The sequence below is a fragment of the Patella vulgata genome, chromosome 2 (genome assembly GCF_932274485.2).
Source record: "Patella vulgata chromosome 2, xgPatVulg1.2, whole genome shotgun sequence".
Taxonomy (NCBI): domain Eukaryota; kingdom Metazoa; phylum Mollusca; class Gastropoda; family Patellidae; genus Patella; species Patella vulgata.
In genome coordinates, this window is record NC_065880.2 from 41,583,231 (window position 1) to 41,610,851 (window position 27,621).

General features: G+C 34.7%; 1 protein-coding gene across 1 annotated transcript; it reads left to right on the plus strand.

The window, feature by feature from the left end:
* Positions 1 to 27,074, plus strand: LOC126810928 (feline leukemia virus subgroup C receptor-related protein 2). The gene is made up of 11 exons (XM_050536322.2): positions 1 to 306; positions 11,893 to 12,473; positions 12,924 to 13,065; positions 13,580 to 13,717; positions 17,951 to 18,018; positions 19,993 to 20,096; positions 21,125 to 21,235; positions 21,810 to 21,915; positions 22,409 to 22,520; positions 23,059 to 23,102; positions 24,631 to 27,074. Exons 1-11 carry the CDS (start codon positions 303 to 305, stop codon positions 24,733 to 24,735), a joined length of 1,515 nt encoding a protein of 504 aa, XP_050392279.2. The 5' UTR covers positions 1 to 302; the 3' UTR covers positions 24,736 to 27,074.
* Positions 27,075 to 27,621: the final 547 nt, after the last annotated feature.

Below are 27,621 nucleotides of genomic sequence, written 5' to 3' on the forward strand. Positions count from 1 at the left end.
TGTAGCATGCGCATATAGCAAAATAAACAATCATGGGTCCATCATTTCGTATCAAAATGTCGAGACTGTGGACTGTGGACCCGATAAGAATATTTACATAAAAATGTTGGATTCCACATAAAAATAGTTTCTATGGTAACGGGTCAGGCGAGTTGGGCACGACTGGTCGATGGTAGAAGTGTACAGTGGCAAAACGACCGCACAGCCAAGTATCGTGTCAGACTAAACTATGGCCGCGATGTGAGCACTTTGTTCGGCTTATTCATTCATACAGAGTATAACTTATTCTTTATTGATCCAATATGGGTGAGTAGCCACTTTTATATCAGATCATATGTATACCCTAATTATTGACATATATATACACGTGTACACACTGTAGTGGATTTATATTGCAGTGTAAATGTAGGCTATCGGGACACAGTAGTTTTACTGTTCAAGTTCATATCCTAATGTTTCACCAATGTGGCTTACTTTTCGCTTGTTTCCTTTCTGTCATGTACAGTAATTACCATTATCAACAAAGCCATGTAACGGTATAGGCCAAATGTCATTTCCGCCAATCTTGTAAAATAAAGACAGTCAAATACGTTAGGAAATATATTTTATTTTCAAACCAATGTGGACCATGCTTGATTTCTTATATGACTATCCCGACAGTCTTGTAAAATAAAGATAGTGAAATACGTTGGAAAATATAATATTTCATTTGTAACCCGTGCAGACCATGCTTGATTTTTTTACAACACATTTCTATGACTAATCCAAACGCCAATTTCCAGTTTTGTTCTATGTCGAATTGGGTTTTGACTTCTATTTTTTCTAAATTTAAGAAGGGCAAACTCGACACATGGCTTCGCCATGTTGTCATGTAAACAACACTGCACATAAAAAAAAGAGTTACATGAACGTCTGGTACCACCCCCAGCATACCCTAGGATAGGTGTTTCTTTCCAAACATTTCGGGGTGTTCAACTTATGTATTTTAAACAGTAGGACTACTTCTGTTTTATGTGTGTGAAATAGCTATATTTACCGCCCGCTTCCACTGAGGTGATATCGCAGACAATTACATGTTATAGATATATGATAAATATGTTTTATCTATTAATGCACCTTTTAATCGTGGTCTATAGTATTTTATTTGCTTCAATGATTTGTATTACTTCAAAGTATTAGATTGTTTTTGGTAACATAACAATATGGTCCTTTATATGATTTAGTGTATCCGTATCGGTGTCACGGTTTGGATCATGGTGTTTATTTTATAATAACCGATACATGATTTATCCCGTTATTTCAATTTGATTTTTTTTACGCAACCCCGTCTTCATTAGCCCAATCGGAGCAGAACAGTGAGACGTTAAACCCCATTTCATTTCATTGCTTTACACGACCCTCTATAATGTTTCGGTTCATCGAAGAATACACCCTTCAATCTTTAATGACAAATTCAATAGAGATTACACAGGACGGTCTCTAGGGAATAATGTACATGTAGTCCAATTTTATAAACCAAATGTAGTAACTATCTTGTATATTATGATTTGATACTCGTGTATACATGTACTGCCGTTATAATAATAACATACGGTTTTTTCTACGAAAAGACACTCATATCGCATTACAGTTTCGTACGGTTTACTGTATAATAAAAAGTATGTCAATAAATATAAAACAATAAGTATAGCATATTTGAGATTTCAATCAATATTTACATGTCCGTTAGATATCAGTTTTTGTTAAAGGGGCATTAGGTAAGATTAGATAAAGAGGTGCCAGTTCCCGCTATAATAATTAAGAAACAGATAATGAAAACAGAATATGCTGAAAATTTCAAATTGCTTCAGCGATTCCATTTTAGGTTAGCCTCGATCGTCATTATTGCCGTTGATACGATAATAAACAAAGTCTTGATTATCCATTTGTATACATAGAAATGTGACGTAATATTGCCGTCATCCCTGTCCGTCTGTCTGTCGGTCCGCCCATTAATTACTTCTAGAGTTATAGCCCTTGTTTCACGTTCTAACGTCAGAAGTTATCTGCCGATCTGTATGAAATTTATATGCGTCATTTGAATTAGTAAAATAGAATCATATCGAATTTCAGAAATATCCGTTTGTTACGGCTCTTGTTTCACTTTGTTGAACCTTGTGAACGCTCTAACGCCAAAAGTTATGATCCGATCTTTGTGAAATTTATATGCATTATCTAAATTAGTGGAACGAAGAAGCCTATTAAATTTCAACATTTTCTGTGTATGGCCCTTGTTTCACTATGTTGAACCTTGTGAACGCTTTAACGCCAAAAGGTATCATCCGATCTGTATGAAATTTATATGCATCATTTAGATTAGTCAAACGACGAAACCCTTATAATCTGATCTGTATGAAATTGTTCCCAATTACCTACAAAAGAATACATATGCGACAACCCTTGTCGACCGCGCGGACGATTTACCTGCTGTAGGCGGATGTTTCGTTGCCTGGCAACATATCTTTACGTTAAATTATCCTTCATAAAAGGTATTCAGTCCACTAAATATCGTAGTCTAACGATTGCATCGAGGGTTGATTATGATCTTGATACGTTAATTAATGTCTTATTAATAATTTAGATAACATTTAAGGCCTAGAAATTAGTTTGAAATGCAAATACAGATCACTAATGTAAAATAAAACCCAACCTTGCATCAACTACATTTCTCTGAAATAGACTAGAAAATCATTTACTTCATGAGGCAAGAATTTAATTTAATTTAGTTACAAGCTACCAACATTTAATTATTGCTCTAATTATCTAGTTATCCCTGCCCCTTTCTCTACTCGTGTTTTGACCCCCTTACACAAAGGTTTCTTAATGCTAGGTTCCCACTGCCGTGCGATGCGTTACGATAGGATTGTCCCTACTAGAGACTTTTGGCAAGCGGAATTTTTCCCATCCGTATCACGTATCCATATCGTATACGTGATACGTTGCGTCAGTACGTATGCATCGCTGAGCTGAGCTTAGTTCTATTACAGCATGATAATGGCAGATATCTACCAAGATCACCATCAGTACTAGTCAAGTGCCTGGCCTACACTTTCCCGGAGGGAGTGAAGCCGCTCGACAGTCGCTAAGCTATAAAAAAAAAAAAAAAATTAATGTTGAATCTTATTAAAAATCTTCGACTTTTTGGTTTCACTAATGTATCATTTCAAAATGTTTATACCCCTTTACCATAGAATAAAATCATTTAGCACGTAAATCAACCGGAATGCAGTATAACCCATCAAAAATAATGATTAAATTCCAGTCGTTATCATGGTTAAAATCACATCAAATATACACCTTCGTGTTCTAGGATACACATAGATTCATAAAGACGCTATATGATACATTTGAGCGTCTAAAAGTAGCAAAAAAGACGGTAAAAAGACAACAATGTTATACGGACCATTTCCCTATTAGTAAGTGCAGGGGGGGCTGCACCACACACATTTTACACAAAAACAAATACACGGACAAGACATCATACTCAGGAAAACACAAACAGACAGACAATTCTATCCGTGTGCCGTATAAAACATCGATTTCAATCGTGATATTGGGAACCTAGCATTATAAAGCTATTGCCGTAGTCATTTTGAATTATAAGGAATTTAGTGGTATTAACCGTCTCAATGCTCTCACCATCTCTTTTACGTCAGAAAAAACCCCCATTGTAATCTAAAAAATATAGTGTATCAAATTTAATAGGTCGCATTTAATAAAACACACACTTGACACATTTGTCAAAATATAAAAGGTGACAAGTTTAAATACACAAACTGATATCAAAGACATTAACTGGTTTTATAAATTTTAAAGTATAGTAATGCGTATGGGACACTTATTGATCTACTCATGATGCTTACGTCAAAATTATTTTCATTAAATAGGAGTTTTATTTCCCCTCATACGTATTCGATATCTATAAATTATAATTTTACCATTTGTGTGGCTACTACCACAACATGTCATATACAACATGTCATTATAAGGAAATGAGAACTGACCTATCACTAAGATTAACTGCTTTTTAATATTTCATGTAATCAAAATTTAAATAACTGAATATTATAGCGTATTCTATATTTGCATAAAATATTTTATTGTTTACACACACATTTAAAATGCCCGACATCCTTTCAGGTGTTACTATGCACTAATATGTTGTGTTAACTGATAAGACTGTTTTATTGTATTCAATGGCACTTTAGTCCAGGGTAGGCAATCGTAGCGAGTCAAATAATTTTGGGAAAATGTTTTTGATATCTCTGAGAGTAAAAGGAAAAAAAACGACCAAGTAGACTATTTGTTAAATGTTACATTCTTATTTGCGTTTGAAGAGTTCGCGCAATATGATCGGGTTGGTGTCAGTGGCGTTGCTGATTATATCCTATATTGGCAAGTCAGTATAAATTTATATTTTAGATAAGTAAAGCAGAGGCGGATCCAAGGGGGAGGGGGGGCCCCCCCCCCCTAATTTTCGACAGTGCCCTTTTTTACTGCTGAAGGTGCCTTTTCTCAGACCCAAATATGTTCGTTCCAAAATGACTCAAACCATCGACTCAAACACACCAGTCTGGTCTGATTAATGCTTCCACTTTCAAACAAATTCTTGTTGTTTAGCTGACGTTGCCCTAATCCTATAGAGTGACTATAGACAGACATCAATGATAGCATCTTGTGGAAACGGCGGCGTATACACTCATGCCCATCACCGACGCGCATGAGTGCAACTTGATTTAACATTGTTTCATGTGTGGACAGTACACGGTACAAGTTACAAGGCTTAAATAGTGAAGTGGCTAGGTTATAGATTCGTCTTTTTTCCCATCATAATGCCTCGCTCGCCTTGACAATTTTCGAGTCGCATGTTCAACTAGCTTTTTTGCTCGATTTTAAGGCTCTTTTTCAACGATTTCCGAACGTTTACTTAGACGAAAATATCAGCCAAATAGCTCTTGGAATGGCTACAGATGCAAGGAAATGACGGATAGTTTTCTTGCCCCCCAACCCCCCTCTCAGCGGTGTGCCCCGTCTCCGCGGTCAGTGCCCCCATTTTGCCCCCCCCCCCTTTTCAAAATTCCTAGATCCGCCCCTGAGTAAAGGGTATGCTGATCATATCTACTTAAGTTTTACAACATTATATATGATATATTGGTGCGTCATTTCTTTATCTGGTTTCTCAGGTGTTGAAATTCGTTTGGTTGACATGCTGTAATAAGGCGGTATGTTCATCTGTACTGTTTAGGATGACAAAGGTGTCATCAACTTTACGGAAACAGTTTCTTGGTTTAATTGCTGATATTGCTAGGGCTTTCTCGTCAAAAGTGGTCATAAGAATTTCGGTTAGTCGGTGATAACGGTCTCCCCATTGGCAAACCATGAATTTGTTGATGAAGTAGGTTGCTTGGATGCATGCTTTGATGAGGTTGCTGTTGGTGAGTGTGATGCGGTGTGGTTCAGATAGGTTGTTAACACATCTTCCCATCATATCTTTCCTCATGAAGGAAGTTCCTTTTCCTCAAACGTAATGCACCAATTATTAATTTGTATGATGTATTTTGTTCCCTGCGGATTTAAAGGATAGATCTAAATGCATGACTTGAGGTAGAATAAAAACTTTTTCAATTACAATAAAATGGTTGTAAAAATTATTACATATTTAATGAATAATGCAGATTGTTGTGAAAATTATTAAAATTTTATTTATGACTCTGACGTGCATATGGAAGCGTACCTACTCCGATCTAGAACAAATCAAGATCGTTGTGAACATTGTCGCAATTAAGAAAGCTAGTATGAAACTTATTATGTAACATATCTTCCGTCCCAACATAAGTGGTGTTAATGTAAATATGCGGACCATTGTTCTTTTGTCAACTCTGTTTCGAAGGAATAGGCGATGCATCCATTGCAGAAACACTATCCAATTAGAATCTTCGATCTGTATCGAAACAATTCTTTTTGCACAGAAATACGTATATTTTTTGGTAACAATGATGAGTTCATGATAGCCCTGCAAGAAGAAAATTGTATGGTTTGAATGAGCTCCCCTCTATACTATAGGCTATAGTCTGTTAATTTCATCTTTTGGCAACACAGAATTTGTCAGATGCTTCAATTAAAATCAGGATAAGGACAGTGTTTTTGTCATATCTGGGCAACGAAATCACAGGTCCCAGCGATGTAATTTTCGTAATGTTTGGGGAAGTGCCCCCAGACTCGCATCGCGGGGGCGCTTGATCAGCTTCGACTTTAGATATAGCATTAATAATCGTAGATAGAGGGCGACGTATCTATAGATGTATCACAAATATATCACATGTATAGCTGACACGTTTGGTGGAGTGTTATTTGGTTTTCTGTTTGAGACTTTCCCCGATGTACATTACTAAGAGCATGTTTTTATTCTTATATTTTTCCGCATGCCATGAGGCTGATGTGCCTCCTGCTGCACATCAAAATAAATAGTTGACACTGTTTATCAAAAAAAAAATAATATTCGTTTTTTTTCCAACTTATTCAAAGTATTTGTTGTAATGAAATACCATTGTCATCACTGTCACTTAAAGGGGAGAACCCAGCGAAAAACCCACAAGGTTATGCAGCATATTGAAATCACGAAACGAAAATTGAATCCATGACAGACCTTTTGATTTAAACACCCAACCATCCTTCCCTCTTGTTTCAGTTAAACATCGGTAAGACCTAGGTTAAAAAAACGACATATGTTTAATGTCCTTTGCCATATTTACTCTATTTAATAGATTTCTCTCATCGTGTGAATAGAATTTAAAACATAATCAATACTGCTGCGTGCACTTCAGCTACGTACAGTCGGTGAACTTACATTATCAATAATCAAAGTCCAGAACCAGAATGGTTAACTTTATCATTCTAGAAGGTTGAGTGACCGAGTGGTCTAACGTATGCTTTTCAGGTCATAAGATCTGTCAATGAGCCAGTATTCGTACGTGACAAGGTGTTGGCTAACGTCGTCGGTTTATCCGTGAAGCCAAAGACAGAAGTATTAATAATCCAGCAGTAAATTTCAGTTTTCTGTTAAAAAAAAAAAAAAAAAAAAAAATCAATTTGATTCAATATATTTTTTAAAAGTATCTGACCCTTGTTTCATTGTTATCAGTTGCATTAGAGTCATAAAAGCTCTGATCAGCTGTTGTCTGTGTTGTCTTTAGGGTGTCATGTATGACATGTCCCATCTATTGCCGTATTCATTTTGAATTATAAGGAATTTAGTGGTATTAACCGTCTCAATGCTCCCACCATCTCTTTTACGTCAGACCCCCCCCCCCCCATTGTAATCTAAAAAAGTTATTGTATCAAATTTAATAGGTCGCATTTAATAAAACACACACTTGACACATTTGTCAAAATATAAAAGGTGACAAGTTTAAATACACAAACTGATATCAAAGACATTAACTGGTTTTATAAATTTAAAGTATAGTAATGCGTATGGTACACTTATCGATCTACTCATGATGCTTACGTCAAAATTAGTTTCATTAAATAGGAGTTTTATTTCCCCTCATACGTATTCGATATCTACAAATTATAATTTTATCATTTATGTGGCTATTACCACAACATGTCATATATTCCCAATAATTATAAGGAAATGAGACTAAGATTAACTGCTTTTAAATATTTCATGTAATCACAATTTAAATAACTGAATATTATAGCGTATTCTATATTTGCATAAAATATTTTATTGTTTACACACATATGTATTTATGGCATGTCCCATCTGTTACTGTAAAATGCGAAACAGTTTTCAATGAAATCGGGATCTTGATTTTTGTGGAAATAACGGTAATGCCATTTATTGGATTTAATCGTAAAAACTTATTGGACGATTTGTTAATAATATTGCGAGGGGCAATTCACCAATATTTTATGGAAACAATGAACATCTTTGTGGTTTTGTCTTTCGGAAAATACACAGCACTGTCTTCTGTAGTCATGACTTCCAATCCAAAATGTCTGTTAAATTAGAAGTGCCTGGTTCTTTGATTGAATTCAATGTTAAATAGATTCCCCATTAATTAGTAAGAATATAGGAATGACAGAAGCGTAAAATCAATAGATTTGAATACAATTTGAACTCTAAGCTGTGTTATTAATTTGTTTTAAAATAAAAGGTAACCATTAACTAAAAATCGAGGAATGTATGACATGAATTTGGGGATTAAAAGACTCATGCTTATCTGCATATTCTTTGAAAATAACAAAAAATGACCAACTAATGGTGGGAACTAAAGCGTAAGGTTATCTATAAATCCACACAAATCATTTGCATATTTTACAACATGTCAAAAGGCAAGTATGGTAATTTTGTTTTATTATAAAATATGTACAGAATGCTAAATGTACCCAATCTGTCCACCAATGTAGGAACTCCTATTGCACATACACCAAACATGGATAAGGGTTGAGGTGTATAAAGTTTGATCGACGGATCAGAAATGGCAACAGCAGTTTATATTGATATACGAGTAATTATACTAACTTCCTTGTTTAACAACCCGGTGACATCGTGAACTCTGTGTTAATGATTCTCTGTATTGTCGCCGCCCCGTCCGTGAATATCCTATTGATTTTAAATTTATACATCGTATATAAGGTCATGAGACGAAGAATCGTATTGATTTTCAACCTGTGACCAAAGGCCACCAACAGAGTCACCACTTCAAATGAAAAAGTGCAACATAACTATTTACTTTCTTTAGGGGGAATTTAGTGAAAGCATTACAGAATAACAGACAACTTTTATCGACATCATTCACTAGTATATAGGTTTATTAACTGCAAGGTTTCAAGCTTGATAACGATGAGAATACCTTCATTGAATCGTTGCAGTTAATAAATCTAGTTAAGTTTATCCACAAAACAATTCTTAACGGGTGAAAATCATGTTTCTAAATAACCCAAGATAATATTTAAGCATGCTCTAACTATTATCGGCAATGGTGGGTTCGTTTATAAATGCATGTATATCATATCAAAAATATATTGACAAACTGACATATGATTATTCGAGGGTGGTCTTCATATGCATAGATTGCTTTACACAAATTAAGATACTTATAATATTGACATTTAAAGAGTTAGTGAACATAACATGGTGCCGAAATAAAGGCGAGTTCATGTTTTAACAAAGTTGTTCGGCTCAGAGGAAAAGGAAACAATGACAGAGGAGGAGACCTTACAGGAAATCAAATTTGACAGTTTCAATTAGATTACATTTTTTTTATCGTTTATATTTTTGATTTGATTGACCAATAAGCTCACGTGATCTGACACCAGTTACAACGAGAACAATACAGAAAATTCTTGTTAAAAGTAACATTTGTCTTACACTTAATCAGTTAGGATTTGTTTAAGGATACATTGAAATTGCACAAATTTATTAAACATTTGAATATATACCGATACGAATGCATGGATAGATGAATATACGGTTACAACACGCACACACAAAACACAACAAAAAGTTCCTTATTAGAAGACGACAGCCTTACACTGTTTACGATAAATCGTGCAATTCAAAAAGATAGCACTGTAACACATTTTAACAAAAAACAAAAAAACAAAAAAAAAAAATGATAAAAACAAACTGTTATCAAATTTACAAAGTATGCCTGTTTCGTGTAGATAAGAGAGGGATTTATTTGTTCTGTTTGTTTTTAACGAGTAAGTCAAACACTTGACATGTTAGTTGTACTTTATCGGTCAATACAGTTGGAGAAGAATTCAATCTGATTAAAAGACAGATCCTATTTCGTTTCTTTTTTTAGTTTAAAATTTTGTTTTACTTGTCTTTACTACACTAGGATCTGGAAGAGTTGTTATATAACCCGTGTTCTGGATGATGTGAGAGATTAAGCCATGAAATGGTCTGTTACTGCGAGTTTTTCGCGTGAGGTGCACGGAACTGTGGGTTTAACCCACTAGATACATCAATGCCTATTGATTAATCAATTGTCTGACGTCATAGGGTCAAACGCCGATCGTATGACTCCTGACGCGACCTTGCACTACAACCGGTCAGATTTTCATGTTGTAGAGGCCATCGAAGTATAAAAAACCGAAAACGAAACGAAATATAGATCTGTATTTTAATCAGATTGAGAAGAATTATTACTTTGAATGAGAAAGTTTATGTGATTGTTTTTTTTTTTTTAGTGAAACGGCATTGACCTACTGAATGTTATGATAAGAAGTGTATATAATATACAAATTTAAACTTCAAACTTTTATATTTTTAACTGTCAAATCAAATCAAATCTTTATCATGTTTATACGCCCGCACGTCCTCAATTTCTTGTGAACACTCTACAGACTACATTTATCATCTGATTGTTTTGAAACTGATGTATGTTGTTTACATATATATGTTTTTTTTAGCCACACTTCGTCCCTGTTTGACTCTCTGTTTGTACATCACACTCAAATATATATACCTTTAATTGAAAAACAAGGGTTATTAAAGAAAATCGATTTCCAGAAATATAGATAATTTTTGTAAAGAGGTAAACATTTGCTAGAATGACCGTATAGAACCGTTACAGCATGAGAAACATTAAAGGAAGTTTATTAATCGTTCTTGTCAAGTTCAAAAGAATATAACAATGTTTTTTGAATATTTATTTCATGGATAAATTAACACATGGATATGTAATTTGGATTTTGTTTCATCTCGGAATTTAAACGTGGATAGTATTTCAAGGGGTGTATCTAGAAAATAGTCTTTACATGGCGATACGTATTAATCGTGGTCTTACAATATCTATTGTGGTTTAACCTGTCCAGTACTTATATTTTTACCACAATGACCATTGTGAACTATACATGTACTTACAGACAATACGTGCCAAATAGACGTTATTTTACACTGATATATATCTATGTGATGATACTTGACATATCCATTATTACTTACATACCAACCTTCGACATAGATGTATATCATGTGAATATACGGTCATATATCATGAGTTAATAACAGCTGAGTGACGACCCTTTCCTTTCTATAATAAATGTACCTGTAAATCTTATATGTCGAATCATTTCAGAGTTAGTCCCAGAGAATCGAACATTTGCAGCGTTGCTCATCCGAACTTTTTTCATTTATCGCCATCTCAGAATCTTTAACATTTTCGAATTGTTTTTGACGGATTTCCCAGAACTTTGTATGTATGTTGGTTGTACTATTCATTTTTTCTCGTGTGAAGTTCCCCTCTTCAACATTGGAGATATGGATAAAGTGTTAACTATGATAAGAGGTTAAACCCATCTGGGCTCTTGTTTAAAATTAATATATTGTAATTTGTTGTTTCGAGGTATTAGATTTGAACTGCAGGATGGGTTGTTACTGTTAATATGTTTTACGTGTTATTCCCTTGACAAACTAGTATATAAAGTAAGCGTACAGTTGTGTTAAAGTGGATGCCCTTTAACTGAGATATTTATTCGTAATACCCCACTGTCTTGTACAATGGACGATTCACACAATACACATCTAGCACTTTGGTAATAAAAATAATCTTTATTCATAATCCTTATTTTAGTAGTAATCATAATATACCTTCGGTCACATGGTAGCATGTATAGTTGGAACCAGCCATCATCAGAACAAATGATGGGCAAAGTGTGCAGTGATCAATTTTTCGTATGTTTTACCCTGTGACAAACTGAAACCGGATTTGAATTTCAAGACGATATCACGAAGCAAACATCATCATCATCATCATGTCATTTATTCCGATATTGTGGGAGTATTCGTAAATATTCTAATCCATATTGATTTTAACTGTTTACTTTATCTTTCAGGTCAAGCTGTTAGAAAATCTAAAAATACCCCAGCGGCAGAAAAAGGCGATGTTAGTTTACTGCAACCGACGCCGACCAGTACACCAACGTCAGAAACGCCGATAGAGTTGGAGATTCATCCTCAAGTTTATTTTAAAAGATGGTTTATGTTAGCGTTGTTTTGTATATATTCGTTTAGTAATGCTTATCAGTGGATCCATTTAAATATAATAGCCAATGTTATACTTCGTTTTTACAATGAAAGTCTTCCTGCAGACTCTTTTCAACAAGAGACAGCTATCGACTGGCTGTCTATGATTTATATGCTAGCGTATATACCTTTAATATTTCCAGCCGCTTGGTTATTAGACAAAAAGGGTTTAAGAATATGTCATATATTAGGTTCATTATTGAATGCTGTGGGTGCTTGGATGAAATGTGCCAGTGTGACCCCAGATCGATTCCCCGTGCTCATGGCTGCCCAGACAATATGTGCCATAGCTCAAATATGGGTGCTTGGTATTCCGGCCAGATTAGCAGCCGTGTGGTTTGGACCAAACCAAGTATCAACAGCGACATCTATGGGTGTATTTGGAAATCAGGTAAATAGGTTTATATGAGTTACAGAAAAATTATATATGATAAAACAGGTAATAAAATAGCCTGTAAAATAATTATATTAATAATAATACCCACATGACGCTAGCTTCATATTACCGTCTGTTGCATTTATTATCCGACTGACTGAACATTTTTTTTCATGAGATAAATAACCATGGACCCACTAAAGGCTGAATTTATCGTCCGATTGATTCGAAAATTATTCATAGTGATTTTGTTATTGGTACGAAAAAGTCATGGTTTTCAATAATTTCTTATAGCCCAATAGCTATTGTTATCATCTAATTATCAGTTTATCACAGCGCTAGCCCGAAGCCTATCAAATTTGAATTATTTCTGTTAATTACTGGGTTTTCGCCCTTGATAGAAAACTGATCTTTTCCAACTCATTTCAAATTATGAGAGCATTTTTCGTACATTTTGTATTGTAGATAGGAGTTGCTGTGGGGTTCCTGTTACCGCCAGTATTAGTGCCAAATTCTGAAAATCTGGAGACAGTTGGCCACAATATGACTATTATGTTTTATGGTGGTGCATCAGTTACTACGGCTTTATTTTTTACCATTTTAATATGTAAGATTTTCTTTTGTTTATCCGCCATAATGAAATTGGTCCTACTAATCCCCGACAAGTCTCGACAAGCGGGTTATTTTGTAAATGGCGTCCAAAGCATTGCAAAGGACAAGGAATTAAATGTATAGATATTTTATAAATACTTTATCTAGTGTAAGCTATTGTTCCCCCTTGTTGGTATTGCATAGCATTGGTCAAAATTTTAATCATCCACGAAATCATTTAAAATTTGGATTATTTGGTTCACCTTTTCCAAAACCTCAGTCTTGTCGGTTCTTGTCAGTTTTTAGTGTCGGTGAATAGTAGGGTCGGAAAAGAACTATGATGGAAAAAGGACACCACAGCATCAAGAAGGGGAGCTAATTTTAGCATGATAGTTTTGTTGTTGGCAGGTCAGAACAGGGCGTAAATGTTTATTGGTAATATCTGATAAATTAGCTTCTAATTCTAAAAAAATGTATTTTGAGGGGAGGGAAGTCTTGCCGATGTAATTGATATTATTTTGTGCTTTCAGTATTTAAGGACAAACCGCCCAAACCCCCTAGTGTAGCTCAGATGTTGGCTGTTCAAGCTGCAGAGAATGAGAAATATTTATCATCATTGGTTCGATTGTTCAAAAATAAAAGTTTTATGTTGCTCATGGTCTCCTATGGTAAGTTAAGTTTTATTTATCTGAGTGGTTTTTTTCATTATGCCATTGACAGTATGGTGGGGATTCTATATTAGGTTAATGCTTAAATAGACGCTTGGCACAGAAAAGGTACATTATAGTAAATAGATTAGATTATATAACAATACATTTAGATTGTTACAAAACATCTGTATTTATCCTCCAGTGTTTGCAGTAAATGATATATGTATTAAATACGTAATCGATGTAATAAAGTTGTAATTAATGGTTTGGCTGGAGTCTTTGGTATTAGAGGTGCCACCATTTGATTTCACCTTAGCCAATGTGACGTGTTTTATTCTACAAATGAATAGGAAAAGAAAACATTATATCATAATATAACTGACACTAAGTAAAAGATTCTTATTATGTCGAATTACTATTGGACAACCTCATTATCCGCGTGTAACAGACACTATACTCAACTAAAATATGTCTAAACTGATGTTGATGACCTTCGCGGTTTGCGACACCGTACTAAGATCACGAATTTTTAACCTTCAGGGGTTTAATCTGGACGATAAGTATTAATTAGATTACAATAGTGTAATGAAAACCTTAGTTACTTATGTATGTATTAACGTAAAAGGATATTATTTCCATACTCTCTAAATTTGATGTTATTGTGCCGCCCTTGCTACCAGTACAGTGAGTGAAAAGAGGTGATAAATAAGAAAACTCGGACGTGGCTCAATTATCCAGTTAACGTCAGTTAATTACAATAGAATTTGATATACAGTTTTTATATCACAAGCTCTGATTCTTATTAGGTCAAATAAAAAATTACCCGTGTTTACGGTTAGCCCTAATCGCCGACCCTAAACTTGTTTTCTTATTTCCAAGGTCCTATAAATAGGTCTCCTGCAGGCACCAAAATTTCGGTATTATAACAGTCCGAATCGACATTATTTTACAGAACCATACCTAGTAATTGATCTAAAGATAGGTTGCCAGGCAACGAAAAATGCGCCCACAGCAGCTAAATCGCCGGGCAGTCAACAAGAGTTGTCGCATATTTTTACTTTTGTCAGTAATGAAACATTTATAATACACTAAAATCGGATTAAAGATACATTATGGGAGATAAGATAAAGAGATGGCAGTTCTCGCTATAATAGTTAAAAACTAGATAGTGTAAAGGTAATTTGCTGGAAATTTCAGTCAAATTGATCCACTATGAGCCGAGAAAGAAGCGGGTGAAATTTTTGCATAGTCTCGGTCATCATTACTAAAATCATTAATATAAACAGCATAGTCTCGATTATCCACTTTTTCTGATTTAATTATCAATAGCCGTTAGCGGCATATAGGAATCTAATCCAGCCTACATCGAAGGCTAGCCTTGAAATCGAGAGTTTATTATGGTCTGGATAAGTTAATTAATGTCTAATTGATAATTTAGATAACATTTCAGGCCTAAAGAAAGACTTGTAATAAGCAGATTTTGCTCTTGCATAATGCATGTTTAAGAGTGACAACTCATTAAACATGCATTATGCAAGAGCTAAATCTGCCTATTTCAGGTATTTCTTTAGGCCTGAAACGTTTTCTAAAGTATTAATTAGACATTAATTAACTGATCCAGGCCTTAATCAACTCTCGATGGCATCAGATTTCTCCGATATTAAATAGATTAGAATGGTTCAGCTATACTTTGATTTAATCAAATATGGAGGACCGATACTTAGCTTCGATCATCCAGTACGGTGGTTGAAATTATTGCACACGTCAGTCAAACCTTCAAAGGCTAATATTTTCGCTTGCAATAGAGTAATTTGAATGAAATTTTCAAATTATTAATTTAACATCATCTACTTTCGAACTATTATAGCAAGAATGGCTAGTTCTTTATCTAAATCTTACATAATGTATCTTTAAGTAATTATCAGAAAATCATTAGAATTTGTTTGTCCCATGCTAACGTTTAGTATACAAAACATTTAATGTCATGGATTTAGCTGTAAAAGTATACACGGTGTTTTAGGTCATGAGACGCAGAAGCCTATTGATTTCCGATAATTATTGCCAGATTTATGGCCCTTGATAGCTTTGAAATATCTTGTGGATACTCTAAGGACTAAAGTTAATATCCGGTTGAGTTTAAATTTATACGCACTGTTTAAGGTCATGCGACGAAGAATCCTATTGATTTTGAAAAACTTTCGACCATTACTCTTTGAAAAAAAATCTTATAGCAGCTCTTGAGGCTAAAGTTAATATCTGGTTGACTTTAAACTTATACTGTTTAAGGTCATGAGACAAAGAATCCTATTTATTTTCAACGATTTTCGATAATTAAGGCCCTTGATCACTTTGATAAATCTTGTGGACGCTTTAGAGGCTAGAGTTAATACAAACAATCGAAACAAATTCTAATGCTTTTTGATAATTACCTCATGGATTATTACTGGTAATCAGATTTTCATGTGTTGTAAATGTTCTCATACTGACAAAAGAAAAAAATATGCGACGATACTTGTTCACTGTCCGGGCGACTTAGCTACTGTGGGCGTATGTTTTATTGCCTGGCAACCTATCTTTTGTAATGGTAAACACAAGCAATTTTTTTTATTTTTTTATTAGTTCGAGCACCGCCGTGTCAGACTTCTTCTTGCTGGATTTCCGCAACGTACTATTCATTTTTCTTCACAAATGACGTTGTTTAAACATTAAAGATATTGATGTGAGATTAAACCCATTTGAGCTCTTGTTTGAGATTAACATGTAACTGGTGGTGGTTGAGAACTTGTTAGGACAGGAAGGTGGATTGTAACTATCAACCGGTGTATATAAAGGTGTTGTCATGCACATATATCTGACAACATCCCTCTAAGTTACATATATATATAGACAGTTTTATCTGACAACGCCCATTTAAGTTATGAAGACATATATAGAAGGAATGTTTGAGGACAAGCTACAGTATTACAGTGACATTATACAAAGGTCCATGACTGGCAACAAAGCAAATAACTGTTTGTTTCTAAAGATAATGTATATTCTAATTAGGTTTACTGTTAAGTTCAGAAAGGCCTTAAAGTGTGTCGTGACTGATGGGACTTTTGCGGACCACCGTTTTCAACACCACCGATGGAACAACATAATAAAACGTGTCTGAAGTTAATCATATAAACATACTGGTATTCTTCAAACACCATCAAATTAAGAGAATACCGCCTTTAGATCCGAAATATAACATAATAAAACATGTTTCCATCCGTGTCATTAAATCTGATGAAATTTGTATCAATCGGTAATATACTAAAGATAATCTATAACAGTAATAAATAGCAAAACATAAAATGAAGATAACATCCTTATTAAAAACTTGCTGTGGTAGATCTACATTAATTGGACAAGGCTGTAACAGATGGGAGAATAGTCTAGTATGGACTTAAAGACACGTGTCTTGTCAGATAACACCTGCCTTTTACATAATGATATAAGATGCCATAATATACTCTTACGAAAAAGTAGGGGATATTCAGAAACAATACAAAACTGCGGAAATGCACTGTTGTTTTTATTAGAGGTAAACAGTGTATGTTAATAACAGGTCAATTGCCTACACATGAACATAAACAGTTCATACGGGCGGCTTATCTGACGGCTCATTTTACTCGCAAAGAGATACACTGTCAAAAGTGAAAATGCACGTTTTTGATTTTTGTCTTAATAATGAGTAGTTGCTCCACCAATCCTAAGACATTCAGCAATTCGTCGTGACATGCTCCTAATCAACCGTCGAATCACAATTTGGGGCAATCTGACCCACTCCCCTTGTAGTGCCACGGCCAATTCTTGCAGTGTCGTCGGTTGAAGTTGACGTCGACGAACACATCTCCCGATCATGTCCCAGACAATGTCCCAGACAGGCTCTATAGGGGAAAGGTCAGGACTCATGGCTGGCCAAGGCATATGGACAATATGGTTAGCTTGTTCTCCCTCTATCCATCTCTTGCAAAATATGGGCGTATTTTGCCTGGCAACTGCTGGTTATCTTAGAGTACGACATTTATAGTGATGAAAACAAGAAATGAAATTATAAACTCAAATTGCCTTAAAATGAACTAGAAACAAATTAGTTGTTACAAAACGTAATATTCAAACTACTTCATGTATTATATCCCATTATATAAAAGGCGATAAAAGTGTGGGGTGTATTCAGAGTGATATTCTTAGATTCTAACAGACGTTAATGCATTCTATTTCCAGGTATGAATACGGGGTCGTATTATGCTATTGGAACATTATTAAACGCTGTCGTGCTTCATTATTTCCCAGTAAGTAAAATTAATTAACAGATGAATCTAATATCCTAATTATTATTGATCGTCCAACCCATTACGTTTTGGTAAAGATATCAGTGAAAAGTGAGTTATAATTAACATAACGATCGATGATTCCTGATAACAAGATTTCGCACTTTCGCCGGTGTGCTCGAGACGTTTGTTCTAATTTTTTTATCACAGGTGTATTTGTAAAGACCTGTCCAGGTATCCTCTTAAAGGACAATATTGGTGCCAGTCATTATCACATATGTGATAGAGCTGGTTAAACACATTCCAAATATACTTTTAACACAGAGATCATGGAGCCATCGCTCCATATAACTGACTGAAGCGACGAGTCATAACAGATACACGGCCGAATTTCTGCTCACTAATAATTCCTTCGAAGACCAAAAGCTGTTGTGTGAGACGTGAGGGGATATCTGTCAATTCAGAAAAGAATTTACTGCCACTAGATAAGAGAACACGAAAGAAAAACAGAAAAAGTCCGTGCATTACCATGTTTTTATAAGGTATAGACTGAATGTAAACAAGGGAATGTACGGACTATTTATACTTTTCTCGTGTTCTCTTATCTAATGACATTCAATTACTTTATTGAATTGTCAGATATCCTCTTACTGTGTTTCAGTCCCATATAACAACTCTTGGTCTTCGAAGGAATTATTAGTGAGCAGAAATTCGGCCGTGTATCTGTTATCACTCGTCGCTTCAGTCATTTATATAGAGCGGTGACTCATGTTTTCCTTTGACGTTCGTCACTTCCGATGCGGGAAACGTGTATTACTCAGCTATCGTCGCAATGATCTCTGTGTTAAAAGTATATTTGGAATATGTTTAACCAGTTATATCACATATGTGATAATGACTGGCACTAATATTATCCTTTAAAGACAGACATATCCTAGACACCTAAAATAACTATTGACACTTGACACATATTTATACAAACGGAACAATTATAATTGTTACATACAATAAATTTAGTTCTACTTTTCATGACATGGACATATTAACTATTCACAGTTTATATATACATTTACATTTTTTTCACTTATCATGACATAATCATATATTATGAACACATACATAACAATTTTTCTACGGCGGCTACAAACCTGTCGGGCAAAACACCCAACTCATGTCATACTAATTTCTGTTCAAATGGAATAAAAATAAACACTGTGGCAGTTATCCAAAAAACATAATATTGTATCATAGTGATTGGCGACAGTGTATTTTAGCCGACAAAACGTCGTTGACTATCTGTAAGAGCCCGTTGATTTTGTGTGTGGGTGGCCGGAGTTGGGCGAGTGAAAATATTACCAGTTTAGAACGCAGTTGCCCACAAACACGCCCAATGCGCCAAGCGCACCTCCCACTCTATAGTTAAAATCCAACTCTATGTCCAACTTGAATATCAAACAGATTGTAACAAATCCATCAGACTGTTGCAGCTGCTTTCGCAAATAACTAGAGCCACGTCTCGTGACAGTCATCCAGCATTCGAAAACTGAAGCCAGATTTATTTTCTTTCGCAATTTATTTCATGACGGTCTGAATGCGCCGGAATGCGTCGATAGTCATTCTATGGGATCAAGTAGGAGAGAACTAATAACCCGAAATAAATTACCCATTCTGAACACATTTTACCTTTTGTTTTAGTCAGACTATTTTTATTTTGCAGTTTACCTTGCCCGCTTATAAATAAAGAATGGTCTTTAGACCGGTCTCTTTCGCTGATGCAAAGTTGCCGGCAAATAATCCTCGGACAATGAAGCAGTTCATTGATATATACGTCGTTAGCACCATTGTTTGGTTCGCCACGAATCTCAAACAGCATTTATATTATATTATATTCACAGTTGAATATGATGCTTATCATCCAATTTCATTTTATCTTAGACCCGCAGATGCCACTAAAATACGTCATGAGCTTAAATTCATTTTTATTTCTCTAATCAGAATGAAGAGATGAAAGCTGGTCAGATTGGTTTAACCATTATACTGTCTGGTGTGGCAGGATCTATACTGGCTGGTATCTGGCTAGATAAGACTAGAACTTTCAAGTGAGATTTATTTTATGTTTTTATAAATTGGCAAAAATAATATTTGTGACCGCGGTGTTAATTCATTACTGATGAGATATCATGAATACACCCACATTTTATTAGTTTAATAGTTGTGGCAGGAATAGGCCCACATTTGATTAGGGTAATAGTTGTAACAGTTATAAACCAGCTTTTCAAACATTGAAAATATCACTTTAAAGAGTCGGCACATCATTATTGGTGGATCTAAATGCAATCTTACATAAATTACTTCCGATTTTCTCTACTTGTTCATAATTTCTTGTATAGACTTTAGCGGTTATAAATTAACCGCTGGAACTCAAGGAGTAACATCTTAATCGAAGAACAGAATGGGAGCTATTGTGCTGACGATCATGGATTGTCATTCTGATATCAATAAGAATTTTGTTTTACATTAGCAAGACACACAAACCATATCTATGTGCTGAAAACATGGCGAGGCTGATTGTTTTGAATGCACACTGTATGCAAGTTTTAGTCAAACACTTACTATGTGTTGTTGAAGCTTGCTGTCGTTAGTGCATCCTTGATATCCCCAGTGGTATCATTCTGTTTGGCTCCACTAACCCCTAGGTTCATCCATGGGGGAGAAATGTATTTAAATTTCACATCTTTTATATTAAATTTCTTGCAAACTTTCTCATAATCTATTGTTGTGGACGTAAACAATGAGGCTAAGACTGGTTTATAAACTGTTTTTGATTGGTTCGTAGAATCAAGCTACGATCAATGGCAGATAATTTGAATATTTGTATATCCCATGGATGAACCCAGAGTAGAGTAGAACGGAATGAGACCACTGGAGAATGATTGATTCCATAATTATTAGTACTCTTTTTCTATGATATTATATTCATTCATTTTTTTATAGCGAACAAGAATGACGACAAACTCACTATGAATTTGATCTGTCTAAAAGTATTATTTTTTTTGTTGTCTATAAATTATAATCAGATTCACTGAATTACGTAAACTAATATTATATTGTCTTATTCTATTTTTAGATCTACATCCCTAGGTATTTATATCTTATCTATGGCTGGAATGGTAGCTTTTACCTTTACCATGAACCTTGGTCATATATGGATAGTCTTTATTACCGCCGGTTCTTTAGGGTAACTATTCAAACACCTAACCCAAACTCTTTCGTTCATTTACCGGTACTTGTGTGATTGGTCACTTTAATGTCCTGTTCAAATTGGTGGCCTCAACACATAAACTGGATCGTAAATGGTTTGTCTGGTGACAGCTTCAGGAAAATGAACATGTTTCATGTTTGTAAACCCTAATCAATGTTTATAGAGATACATTATCTTCAAACCAAAATGACATGTGTACGACTGGTGCCCCGTGTATTCATTACCACTGTAGCTGGAATTCAAAGCAGAATCGATGTCGTCTAGGCAAATTGTAATAGTACATTAAAATGTAAACGTTTTACATAAAATGTCTGCATATAAGTTAATATAAACGCATTCTAAAGCTATCAGTTCTAGTGATCGATAGGTTGATGGATATATTCATCCTGGGAAACGAGCCTCAATCTCATTGTTAACAGTCTAGTCTTGGTTGTATCAGACTGCCTGGTATCATTGTAACTTATCTTGTAAATTTAATGCTTCTGAGTTAACAGGGTGTTACGTCTATTCTACATTTATCAATATTAATGTTTGGTTTTATGTCTTGTAGGTTTTTTATGACGGGATATCTACCAGTTGGGTTTGAATTTGCTGCTGAACTAACGTATCCGGAATCGGAAGGCACTTCTTCTGGTCTATTAAATGCTTGCGCCCAGGTATTTTGTGATTATTGACTTCATTTGATTGGGTTACATAACACAAACGGTGATTTGTTATTTTTGAGCAATGGATTGCTATCGGTTTTCAATCAGTTTAACTATCATCTTCTTTTGCAATTATTTACACGAGGTAAAAATATAATAGTATATTAAATGTATTATAATAATACAGAAATATGTAAACTTTAATCATGTGGATAGAAAATGCTAATTATACAGTAATTAATATGTTATCGCTATTTATTTTCTTTTATGGGATGACTAAATCATGAAGAATATTAAAGTTTTGGGCTGGTGAAAAGAGACCGAACATTTAGATTAGCATCCAGGTGCATTTAGCTACACAACCATAATCATTGGTAAAATTATGACGACAAAAGCCGCCTTTGATGGAATATGAAAGATTGCTCTAGTGGACGTAGATAATGGTTTAGTTTCTGGTCACAGTCAGATATCAATCTTAACCATACACCTCCATTTATCATTTCAGTTTTTCGGTATTATTTGTACAATTGGTATGAGGGCTATTATGAATAAAATCAGTGTACTAGGAGCCAATATAGCTGTAGCCATTCTTTTATTAGTGGGATCCATTATGACAGGTACACCTTTAATAATCTTTGATCTGTTCTCGCCCATATACAACTCAAACAATAAATAACAAATAATATGCATTAAGTCTGTCGCAACCCTTAGGATCAGATTTTTATTGAATTATTGATACATAATAATAACACTTATTAATAGATACAACTAAATGTATACAGTTAGTGGTCTAAAAACCGGAGATAAAACTTTATAGGACAAATACTCTTTATATACCTATCGACCCCGTCAAACCGTTATGTGAAAAACATACTGTTAAACTTGAAGTTATCAACTCGACGACAAGCTAAAATGACCCGAACGTGTGCATCTAATTGATATTTATATGTCACGATCTATGAACAGGTAGCTATTTTCAGCTATACATTGAAACGCTGCAAAAAATATTTCTCTTACGGAAAGGGGGTAATTGTAAATTACTATTGAATTAAGTTTTGGGGACATGGAATAAAATCATTGTAAAAAAAAATGAAGGGGATAGGATTGATACACAAATGCATTAATTTTTACACGTTGTTTCGTATTCAATTTCAGCTATCATTCGAGCAGATTACAGACGCCAGAAAGCTGGAGATGATGTAAGTTAACCCATAGATAATACCGTATGCTTGCCGCCCGTCCGTCCACCATTTGTTTGTGGACAGTCTACAGGTCACAATTCTTATCCGATTTTGACGAAACTTGAAATACCCTATAGGTTTAGTCCCAAAAGATCTCGGTCGCTTTTGATATTGTCATGTATCGGATCAAAACTTCATGGATTATGGCCCCTGATTGTACTAAAAAACACGTTTTGTTGTTTGTGGTCACTGTAGAGGTCATAATTTTTATCCAATTTACATGAAACTTGAAATTGGTGTTTATAACCCAAAGATCTCGGTTCCTGTCGATATTCGCGCATATCGGACCCCAACTTTCTGGATTATAGCCCCTGGTTGTACGAAAAATCGCTTCTTTAGCTTGAGGTCACAATTTATTGTTAAAAAAATATATCACCGTTACACCATATTGCCGATTGAATTTGAATTTCCTAAAAATCGGACCGAAACTTCTCGAAAAAATGGCCGCTTCTTGAACACAAATAGTGTAAAAGTATGTAATTTAAAGGTTGTGTACCCGGTAGGGGTCATAATTTTTATCTCATTTTGATTAAACTTAAAATATAATGTTTATATCCCAGAGATTTCGATTCCTTTTTATATTCACGCATATCGGACAATGACGTCCTTGACTATGTTCCCTGATTTTACGAAAAATCGCTTCTTTTTTTTTAGCTTGTTTTCTGCCCATCTCTTGCAAAATGTGGGCGTATCTTAATTTATTCCAACAAACTGTTCCTACCCTACCACAATAACTTCAGAATAAAATCAGGGGGTTGGATCAGAAGGTCTGCCATTGAGTCAGTTGGCGTGGTTTCGATTTCCCGCTTGTACGGGACAAGGAGTTGGGTCGACTGTTCAACCTTGTGGGTCTTCTCACTGCTAAAAGACCCCTTCGCGCAAACGAATTATTGAAATAAAATTGAACCATTTGTTAGTCCTGAAAATGACCAAGTTTGTGTCGCGTGGACGTTAAACCCCATCTCTCTCTCTCTCTCTCTCTCTGTCTGTCTCTCTCTATCTCTCAGAATAAAAGAATAAAATCAGAATAGGCTATCTCTCTCTCTCTCAGAATAAAAGAATAAAAATCAGAATAGGCTATATTATCTGCCATGCAAACTGAAGTTAACCATACAGCTGACCAGACAAACAAAGAATAAATTAACAAAAATATTTTGATTTACTGTACGGTTTAAAATTTGTGATAGTGCTTCAGTAAATGTTTTACATTTGGTTGGAATAAGGCCTATATACCGGGGAAAGGGTGAAATTTTGAGTCGGTGTTTTTGCATCAGTAACACAGGTATAACTTATTTTAAGGGTTTTACTCTTAAAGAATATGAGTCTTCCAAAATATTATTTTAATCCACGACAAAAGTGTAACACTACGGTCAATATTATCTATAGTCTTGTAAATTGAATACATAGAAATCAAATTGCCTTATAAGTTGAATTAATTGCCTACTTCACATGATATTGCCTCATACCCTATTAATATATTTTTTAGTTTGTGAAGCGAACAGACCATGTAGATATCGATTTACCAAAGCAGAATGGTGTTCCAGAAATACGGGCTAGTTTGGTTGATTTACAAGAACGATCTAATTACTGATGTCACTCGGTTGAAATGAAATGCCGAATTCTCCCAGTCTGCAGTGAATAAGTTACGACGTGATCCTGTATAAATCAATGTCCCCCTTAATATTTTCCATGTCATAAGGATTGACGCTAATGCTCAATGGTGTTTTTGAAGTGATAAAATCAAATATTGTTTGACCTACAATCAAAATATTAGAAAAAAAGGTATATTCATAATCATGTCAAATACACTCATCGTCTTGTTATCAAGCTAGAGGCTAGATTTGAAAAGAGGCAGACCTTATTGATTCAGGTCAAAATATAATAATGAATTGGGGTTATCGGCTATAGGACAAAATCTATAAAATTATCTTTTTGCTTCGAAATGTTAAGCTGAAAGCTAAATTTTAAAGGGGCAGACATATATTTGATTTAGATCAAAATATAATATTGAATTGGGGTTTAGTTCCTGTGTTATTTCGATCAGTTATAGGACAAAATCTATAAAATTATATTTTTGCTTCGAAAGGTTAAGCTGAAGTCGACATGTTTACTAATATTTGTTTAAAATTGTCAATTGATTTAGTGTATCGACAGCAGAACACAAAATCGATTTTATCTGTAGGCAGATGAACACACGTACAGTCATGCCACAATCGATAATTTTATTTTTGACCCAATTGAAAACGGTTTAGCCATTTCAAAACATGTATGGACTCATTCTTCCAGGTTATGATTTTTTCATGTAATTAAATTGGTAACGAATAACACATAGTCTGGAGGTTCAGTGCGGGGGTGTCCATCAAATGGGCACAAAACCAGACACAACTTTTCTAGAGTAAAATTATGCGTAGAATACGATGCCTAGTGGTAATCAGTCCGCCGTTGGGGCGTTTTCGAGATATTCGGGGTCAAAGGTCAAATGGGTTCATTTGCACTGAAAGTGAATGCGCAGTCATTCTTGTATCAAGAAAATAAGCTGAAAATGATCGAAACTAATCACACTTTCAATACAAATGTAAACTTGCTAAATTCACGTTTGTTCTTTGTGACCCCAGAGGTCAAAATTTTCCGTTTTAGCACTAGGAAGATTTAAAGTAATAAATGTCAGCGTAAAATATAAAAACTAAACTGAAACCTGTTCTAATTAATAATAGGAACATTCAAAATTTATCTTTAGGTGGTCTTAGCACCGAACTTTTACTTTGGAACGTCGAAAATGATCTTGGATAACAGAACCAAAACGCTTCGGAACCTGTTTCAAAAATACGTAAAAATTGTTAAATCAACCACATAAAAAACCAAACTCCCGGTTACGCATGGGCAATGGAACTTTCCTTACGTTGAAGACTAGGAGGTTCTGGGTGACCGAGACTAAAGTTCAAAAGAAATATAGCGGGCGCATGATTGTTAGACCGGAGGCTCAGCGCCTGGATGATAGAGACTACTTTAGCGTTGCTGATTTTCGTCATAGCCAAGGGAGATAAATGCAATTTTAATTTCCTTTTTAGTGCTGGGCTAGGTTAAAGTAAAGTAAGAGTTTCGCCCCTTCCCGCAATAAATCCCATAATTCATAAACATAAACAAACATGAATCGTGGCGACGAATTAGGATTAATTAAAAAAAACAAAACAAAAAAAACCCAACATAAATATGGACCATGAAGAGAGAAATTTTACAATAAATAAAAATGAGAGTGTTGGATATTGAACTGGCAAGGCAATCAAATGGATTTTCTGAAATGGCATTCTTAAATTAATATTATGGGCGTCGACATCTTGTTTTATCCTAGTTATCTCCCTTAGACTTTGTTTATGATAATGTAAAAAACTGGATAATCTATCCAATGACCTATTATTCTCGAAAGTTGACAACGCATCCAGACTAATATTCGTGGAATATTTTTCTGGATGATAGAGACTACTTTAGCGTTGCTGATTTTCGTCATAGCCAAGGGAGATAAATGCAATTTTAATTTCCTTTTTAGTGCTGGGCTAGGTTAAATGTAAATAAAACTGCCTTTGTTCGTTGTTGTCCTTGTTATATTATTGCTGGACACGGTCAAACTACTCACAACTATTATTCAGCACGGCAATATACCTACTGCTTACATATTCACGCGTTTTGAATCACCAAGTTACATTATGGCTTCTATGAAGAACAGTATTCCCCAATATACCTTAGTTAAATTACACTATTTGTTTTTTTATTTTACTGTAAATATGGTACGAAAACAGTTATTCTTCCCAATCAACAGCTTTAACATAATATACGATATAGTGTGATGTATAAACTGTATTCTTATAATTTACATTGTGTTCAATATATTATACATGATATTTTGTTATTGAATAAACTGGTTGATATTTGAAATGATTTTTAAAATCAGTTCCTCTGTATTATTAAAACCAGCGGCTGCCAGGCAGGATACGCCCACATTTTACAAGAGATGGATAAAGAACAAGGTAAAAACAAATGGGATTTTTTGTACAATCGGGGGCAATAATCCAGAAAGTTATGGTCTGAAATGCGCAAGTATCAAAAGAGACTGAGAGCTTTGGCATATAAAAATATATTTTAAGTTTCATCAGAATCGGATAAAAATTGTGACCTCTTGAGGGTCGACAACCTTCGTATTGCATAGTTTTACACAATTTGCGTACAAAGAGCGGCCATTTTGTTGGTCAATTTCATTTCGTTTTTCCCAAAATTCGAATTCAACCTTCATTATGGTGGAATGGTGAAATATTTAAACGGTTTTTAAAATCGGAAAAAAGATTGTGACTTCTAGAGAATCCGCAAGCTAAAAATGCCATTTTTCGAACAATCAGGGGGCATAATCCAGGAAGTTAAGTTCGGGTATCCGCGATTATCAAAAGGGTCCAAGATCTTAGTGTGTAATGGTATTATATTCACACAT

Coding starts and splice junctions, on each gene's coding strand:
- LOC126810928 (XM_050536322.2), top strand. Junction 13,066..13,579: donor ATTTTTTACCATTTTAATAT/GTAAGATTTTCT, acceptor TTGTGCTTTCAG/TATTTAAGGACAAACCGCCC. Junction 20,097..21,124: donor GATAAGACTAGAACTTTCAA/GTGAGATTTATT, acceptor TTCTATTTTTAG/ATCTACATCCCTAGGTATTT.